The sequence below is a fragment of the Citrus clementina genome, unplaced genomic scaffold (genome assembly GCF_000493195.1).
Source record: "Citrus clementina cultivar Clemenules unplaced genomic scaffold, Citrus_clementina_v1.0 scaffold_1, whole genome shotgun sequence".
Classification (NCBI taxonomy): Eukaryota; Viridiplantae; Streptophyta; class Magnoliopsida; order Sapindales; family Rutaceae; genus Citrus; species Citrus x clementina.
Window position 1 is genome coordinate 20,923,316 of NW_006263303.1, and position 7,527 is coordinate 20,930,842.

General features: G+C 39.2%; 2 protein-coding genes across 2 annotated transcripts; one reads left to right on the forward strand and one right to left on the reverse strand.

Annotated features, from left to right (window-relative positions):
* The first annotated feature begins 784 nt into the window (after positions 1-784).
* On the forward strand, positions 785-5,434 carry LOC18054567 (putative multidrug resistance protein). The gene is made up of 8 exons (XM_024178551.1): positions 785-970; positions 1,065-1,119; positions 1,228-1,415; positions 1,597-2,054; positions 2,157-2,697; positions 2,990-4,157; positions 4,221-4,953; positions 5,059-5,434. Exons 1-8 carry the CDS (start codon positions 785-787, stop codon positions 5,432-5,434), a joined length of 3,705 nt encoding a protein of 1,234 aa, XP_024034319.1.
* Positions 5,435-6,633: 1,199 nt separating this feature from the next.
* Positions 6,634-7,527, reverse strand: LOC18054568 (protein NDR1). The gene has a single exon (XM_006452111.2). It carries the CDS (start codon positions 7,264-7,266, stop codon positions 6,649-6,651), a length of 618 nt encoding a protein of 205 aa, XP_006452174.1. The 5' UTR covers positions 7,267-7,527; the 3' UTR covers positions 6,634-6,648.

Consider the following 7,527-nt stretch of genomic DNA (forward strand, 5'->3'; position numbering starts at 1 on the left):
GATTTAAATTTCCTAGGCAAGCATAGAATCTTTCTAAAAGTACACGTATAGCAAGTCGGCCACAAGAAAATATACTTGCTGGTCCAACCCAAGAGAAAATACATCACAGTAAAAACAATTGCACAGATGTAAAACAGACAGAACTGTCAGTAATAATTTAATATGAAAATGTGTCTTGGGTTGCCGTTCCAGGAAGAAAAATTCTTACTAATCGCCATAACAATTTGTTTTTTAACCCCTGGAAGAGTGTGCTCGTTGCAGGCAAGAGCAAAGTGAACGAAAAAGCCAAGTAAATATGAAAATATATGAATACTATAATAAAACCAAAGTAATTTGCCTTGCTTTGGCCGTACATGAAGGTGTGCACAAAGTCATTTTGCTTCAGAATTGTCAAATCAATTAAGGTCCTTATCAGTCAGTCATCACCAGCTAAACATTAACGTCAACAATGATCATACAGATTTTAGAATAATTCTAACAAGAACTTAGATCAGTATGTGGACAAAACAAACAGTAAGTCATTAAACATGAATAGCATGTACTGGAATTATGGAAACCATGCATAATAAATTCTTGTCCCAGCTGCCAAGATGTAAAAACAATTAATCGCCGGCTAGCATAAAACAATTATTTAAAATATAAGGGCCAGCCAATGAGAGCAGAGCACAAGAATGAAGAATATAAAAGGTAATCTCTGTTAGAACGAAGAAGTACTAATGAAGTTGTTACAACTTTGAAAAATTACACATACTATCTTCTACCAGGAGGATTAAAAAGAAAAAAAATGGGGGGAAATGATGGCTTGTTTCGATATGCTGATGGCAAAGACAAGTTGTTGATGTTATTTGGAACTATAGGCAGCATTGGTGATGGAATGCAGTATCCTCTCATGGTGTTTGTGCTTAGCTTTGTGATCAATGATTATGGAAATCCCAGTAGTAGCTCGTTGTCGAATGATACTGTAGATAAAGTATGTATTTTGAGTCCTGTTTGTAAATTTCATCATTTTTAGTACTTTACCTTGCTAATAATAACTTGTTACCATAATGTTTTTTGTTTTTCAGTATACGCTCAGGCTGCTTTATGTTGCTATAGGAGTTGGACTTTCTGCTTTTGTTGGTAAGTTGAAACACTCAACTATCTTTTTGTTGGTCATTCGGACATAATAAACTGGAGTCAACCTTTTTTTTTTTTTTTTTTTTTGTCCTGGAATTTGTGCTTTTGTAGAAGGACTTTGTTGGACAAGAACTGCGGAGAGACAGACTTCCAGAATGAGAATGGAGTACTTGAAATCTGTCCTAAGACAAGAAGTTGGTTTCTTTGACACTCAAGAGCAAGGTTCTTCCACAACCTTCCAAGTTGTCTCGACCATCTCTAATGACTCCAATTCAATCCAAGTTGCAATTTGCGAGAAGGTTCGCTTTTAGTATCATGATTCTTTCCTCGTATTGGTTGCATGTTTATAGTAATGAAGCTACTCATGCTGTGATATGTAAACCTGATAACTCGGTGATCAATCTTGAAATGGATGTAATGTGTAGAGTAGTTTGTCTGTGACAATGTTCTGATAATAATATGCTTGTTTCGTTCATGTAGATACCCAACACCCTTGCATATCTATCAACTTTCTTCTTCTGCCTCCTGTTTTCCTTCATACTATCCTGGAGACTTTCATTGGCAGCGCTTCCTTTAACACTAATGTTCATAGTTCCGGGACTTTTATTTGGGAAGCTGATGATGGGAGTCATAATGAAGATGATTGAGTCATATGGGGTTGCTGGTGGGATAGCAGAACAAGCAGTTTCTTCCATAAGAACAGTATATTCATATGTAGCGGAGCACGAAACCCTAATTAGATTCAGCAATGCTCTTCAGAAGACTATGGAACTTGGAATAAAGCAAGGTTTCATAAAGGGTTTGTTGATGGGAAGCATGGGAATGATTTATGTAGGTTGGGCTTTTCAGGCTTGGGTAGGATCTTATTTGGTCACTGAAAAGGGAGAAAAAGGAGGTTCTATCTTTGTTGCTGGAGTCAGTATCATCATGGGAGGATTGTGAGTTAATTTCCCTTTAACTACTCTTAATGATAGGCTTGATTGTTAACAATTAAACCTTAATTCAGTTTCAGAACTGAATACTTTCTATTCTGTTTGCAGGAGTGTTTTGGGTGCACTCCCAAATTTAACTGCCATCACTGAGGCAAAAGTTGCTGCTACTCGAATCTTTGAAATGGTTGACAGGACTCCTGCTATAGACACAGATGATAAAATGGGGAAGGCGTTGTCATATGTTAGAGGGGAGATTGAATTCAGGGACGTTTATTTTTGTTATCCATCAAGACCTGATACGCTGGTCTTACAAGGACTGAATCTTAGAGTTCCAGCCGGGAAATCTGTTGGACTTGCTGGTGGCAGTGGCTCTGGAAAGTCCACAACCATAGCATTGCTTCAAAGATTTTATGACCCTGTTGAAGGAGAAGTTCTTTTGGATGGATACAAAATAAGGAGACTTCACCTCAAGTGGCTGAGATCGCAAATGGGTCTAGTTAATCAGGAACCAGTCCTCTTCGCAACATCTATTACAGAGAATATACTCTTTGGGAAGGATGGAGCTTCCATGGATGATGTGATCAGCGCAGCTAAGGCTGCTAATGCACATGACTTCATCACCAAGTTACCAGATGGATATGAAACTCAAGTAAGCTTACTTCTGTCTCAGTTCAACCAATATTTTTAGGTTCCTGCTCTTGGGATATTAACTTCAGCTTTAAGCAATTTCAATAAGTAGAGACTTAAAAATAGTTATTTGAAGTACTTTGAATGATTTGTTTCAGATAATTTTCCTTTATAGAATGGCAGAACAGATTGCAACTTCTCACAGTCATACGAAGTTATGAACTTAGGAAAATTTTAGCTTGTTAGTCCAAAAAGCTCTTACTCCAGAGGTTTAGAAAACACCCTTCAATTTATGAATTTTTGTCATTTCCCAGGTTGGCCAACTTGGATTCCAGATGTCTGGCGGGCAAAAGCAGAGAATTGCAATTGCAAGGGCTCTAATCAGGGACCCAAAGATCTTGCTGCTTGATGAAGCCACTAGTGCACTAGATGCACAATCTGAAAGAATAGTACAAGAGGCAATTGATAAAGCATCAAAAGGGAGGACAACACTGATAATTGCTCACCGCCTCTCAACAATACGAACAGCAAATCTGATCATGGTTCTGAAAGCTGGCAAAGTGGTGGAATCTGGTTCACATAATGAGCTGATGAATCACGGGGAAGGTGGAGAATACTATCAGATGGTAGAGTTGCAGCAGATGGCATCGGAAAATGACACCTCCAATGACACTTTCAATGATTTCAGCCATCAAATGGATGCAATAAATCTCTATAAGAGGACTATTGCTCCAAGTCCTATGAGCATGAGGTCAAGTGCTGCAAGCACACCAGCTTTAAACCCCTTCAGCCCAGCACTTTCTGTGGGCACACCCTATTCCTATACAATACAGTATGAGCCTGATGATGATAGTCTAGGCGATAGGATCGATCAATCAAGTTATGCTACACCCTCACAATGGCGTTTGCTCAAAATAAACATGCCTGAGTGGGGAAGTGCATTGCTAGGATGCATAGCTTCAATAGGTTCTGGAGCAGTACAACCAATAAATGCTTATTGTGTCGGTTCTCTTATATCAATTTACTTCCGAACTGACAAGTCCGAAATCAAGTCCAAATCCAGAACCTTGTCACTACTTTTCTTAGGCGTTGCTGTTCTCAATTTCATCTCCAGCCTTCTCCAACACTACAGCTTTTCAGTTATGGGAGAAAAGTTGACAAAAAGAGTGAGAGAGAAACTACTAGGAAAGCTTATGACTTTTGAGATAGGGTGGTTTGATCAAGAAGACAATACAAGTGCAGCCATCTGTGCAAGATTAGCTACTGAAGCCAATGTGGTTCGATCCCTTGTTGGGGATAGAATGTCATTGCTGGTTCAAGCAATCTTTGGTTCTGTTTTCTCCTACATAGTAGGCCTGGTTCTTTCTTGGAGGCTTACACTTGTGATGATCGCGGTGCAGCCATTAGTCATCGGAAGCTATTATTCAAGAAATGTCTTGATGAAGAGTATGGCTGGAAAGGCACGAAAAGCACAGAAAGAAGGAAGCCAATTGGCGAGTGAGGCTGTAATTAACCACAGAACAATAACTGCCTTCTCGTCTCAGAAAAGAATATTGGGGCTATTCAAGGAAACCTTGAGAGGTCCAAAAGAGGAGAGTCTTAAACACTCTTGGTATTCTGGTATTGGCCTGTTTAGCTCTCAATTTTTCAACACAGCCTCAACAGCATTGGCTTATTGGTACGGTGGAAGGCTATTGACACAAGAGTTAATAACCCCGGAACACCTTTTCCAAGCATTTTTGATACTGCTATTCACAGCATATGTCATTGCAGAAGCCGGAAGCATGACTTCTGACATATCCAAAGGAAGCAATGCTGTTCGATCAGTTTTTGCAATCCTAGACCGGAGAAGTGAGATTGATCCTGACAGCCCACAGGGCCGAGACATCAAAAGGCAGATGAGAGGGCGCATAGAGCTGAAGAATGTGTTCTTCGCTTATCCAACTAGGCCTGATCAGATGATCTTGAAAGGCTTGAGTCTTAAAATTGAAGCAGGAAAGACAGTAGCACTAGTGGGACAGAGTGGCTGCGGCAAATCTACCATTATTGGCCTACTTGAGAGATTTTATGATCCATTGAAGGGATCAGTGTTCATGTATGAACAGGACATAAGGAACTATAATTTGAAACAGTTAAGGTCACATATTGCATTGGTCAGTCAAGAGCCAACCCTTTTTGCTGGAACCATCCGCGAAAACATTGCCTATGGAAAAGCGGATGCCAGAGAATCCGAGATAAAAAAGGCAGCAGTTCTTGCCAATGCTCATGAATTCATAAGGTACGATACTAATAGCTTGAAAGACACAAATTCAGCCCACAAGACCCTCATATATGTATCATCAGCTTGTTTATTGATCATATGAATTTGTTTTCCTAATTGTAGTGGAATGAAAGATGGGTATGACACATACTGTGGAGAAAGAGGAGTTCAGCTATCAGGGGGTCAAAAGCAGAGGATTGCACTTGCTCGAGCAATACTAAAGAACCCATCAATTCTGCTTTTGGATGAAGCTACAAGTGCACTTGATAGCGTATCAGAAAGCTTAGTCCAAGAAGCACTTGAGAAAATGATGATGGGAAGAACATGTGTAGTTGTAGCTCACAGGCTCTCCACAATACAAAAATCAGACACCATTGCTGTTATCAAGAATGGCAGAGTTGTGGAACAAGGATCACACAATGAACTCGTTGCCTTGAGTCGCGGCGGGGCTTACTATTCTCTCATCAAACCACAAGGCGGCAGCTCGCCTTTCCGCTAGAGTAGCGCCACAAAATGGATGAAAATTACACAATTATTGCTGCATACGTTATCTAGGCCGTCTCAGAAGTTAGGATTGTTTTAAGTATTATATGTATATATACGAGGATTATGCTTCTTTGATTTCCAATTTTCCATAAATCATTTTGCATGAGTTAAAAATGTTAAGAAACTTGAATGCGAAAGATCCTCGCAAAACAATTTGTGATCTGACATCACAATCTGAGAAATTGTTTAAGAAATTTTCTTGGTGTGCTGATTAATCAAATTCTTACTGACTCAATAAACACTTCATAATTTAATATTGACGGAACATACTCTGAAGCTTCCTGTGTATATCAAAAAATTGCTTTTCTACTAAGTCAAGTAGTATATGAACAAAATTATAAAACGCGTACCAAAAGCTTCTGCTTATCATCCCTGGTGAAATTGCCTGGAACTCTTCGAGGGGTATCAATCATAGAGCATTCGCTCTCAGAAATCCGACGACTACGTGTCACGATTCCTTTGGCTGGCACCCTACAGTCCGGCTAATAAAATCATGACACATGATCCGTCGTGTACGACAACGTTCCCGATGGTATGCACGGTCAGCATGGAGTACCCTCCACTCTTATATTTATGCATATTAACTATTTTTTCTTTTTCCTTTTGAAAAATAACAAAACAAGTGCCTAACAGATGCAACATTGGACCAACTTTAAGTCGGTAGCATTTAAGACGAGATGAGTTAGAGATCATTATGATTTTGGCAGTGATGATGTCTCTTGTTGAAATTTATTGATTGGCAACTCTTTCTTTATTTAATTGAGGAACATGTTTGCCCATTTGGTCCAACAACCATTCTCTGCTTCACCAATTTATTATGATTCAAGAGGCATCAAATTAAAAATAAGGAAAAAGAAGTATCATTAAACAAATGGGTGCTGAAAAAAAAAACAACTTACTAAACATGATTAAAAATTCATGTCTTTTTTAAGAAAGAAATAAGAATAATAATTATAATTTTTTTACTTGCAAAGAGCCATAAGTCAACTCATTGTCAATATAAAATTATTAATATATATATAGCACTGAAATTTGCCAATTGTACAACCATAATTTCTGTTTTCAAAAAATCATCATTAATTAATTAGCTCACACAACAAATTAATCCTAAGACAACGATTTCAAAATTTTCAATAAAAACACAAAAAAAAAAAATTAAAATTAAAATTAAGCAAAAATCAAGACAAAAAAATACAACAATATTCCCACACAACAACAATAATAGCTCACATTATTTGATCCTGAAGAACTGAGCTTAATGTTCTTTTTGTTGACTTTGGTACCATTAACGTTGACTTCAACGTCAGCCCCAACAGCGATCTTGTGCCTCTTCGTCTTCCATGCAATGATCTTGAACCTCACCGCCGTCACCAAATCTACCCGGAAAAGCGCCGACCCATTTGCAAAAACCGCCCGGGAAACCACTTTCTGATCGGTCGGCGCAGTTCCATTCTTGTGAGCAGTCTTCTTGTGCCCCTGATAAAACCTCCCAATCACGGACGTGCCGATGATGTGGCTTCGATTGGGGAAGTCATAAACGGTGACGTTTACGTCGTCGTAGTAGACTCCCTTGTCTTTGTTGGTGTTCTCGAGCTTTAACTGAAACTGAAGTGTCGTGTTGTTTCGGTTGTTTGATGATTTGTCGAGGGCAGGAAGGTAAAATCCTTCTATGGAACACTTGGGGTTGGAAGTGCGTAGACTCAGCCACATGAAGAGTGAGGTCAGCCCTAGGGTGAAGATGAAGCTGCAGCAGCAACGGCAGCACCCACCGGCGTTTTCTGACATGAGGGGCAAAGTTGTAAATAGTGATCAAACGGAGGGCAAATTGTGAAGAAGGGAAATGAGATATATGCTGAAGATGGAGAATCAACGGGAATAAAGAGAAGGGACTTATAAGGGGCTGTCTTGTTTTTCTTCATAAAGAAGACACTTGGGATAATTCTATTTGTCTATTCTCTTTTACTTTATGTTTGATAGAGTTACGCGGATGATTTTTGTATACGTATTATGATTGGCCATGTGGTGCAAAGCGGTTGGTGGGGATGA

Coding starts and splice junctions, on each gene's coding strand:
- LOC18054567 (XM_024178551.1), top strand. CDS start 785: ATGGGGGGAAATGATGGCTTGTTTCGATATGCTGATGGCAAAGACAAG. Junction 2,698..2,989: donor CAGATGGATATGAAACTCAA/GTAAGCTTACTT, acceptor GTCATTTCCCAG/GTTGGCCAACTTGGATTCCA. Junction 4,158..4,220: donor ACGAAAAGCACAGAAAGAAG/GAAGCCAATTGG, acceptor TCTCGTCTCAGA/AAAGAATATTGGGGCTATTC.
- LOC18054568 (XM_006452111.2), bottom strand. CDS start 7,266: ATGTCAGAAAACGCCGGTGGGTGCTGCCGTTGCTGCTGCAGCTTCATC.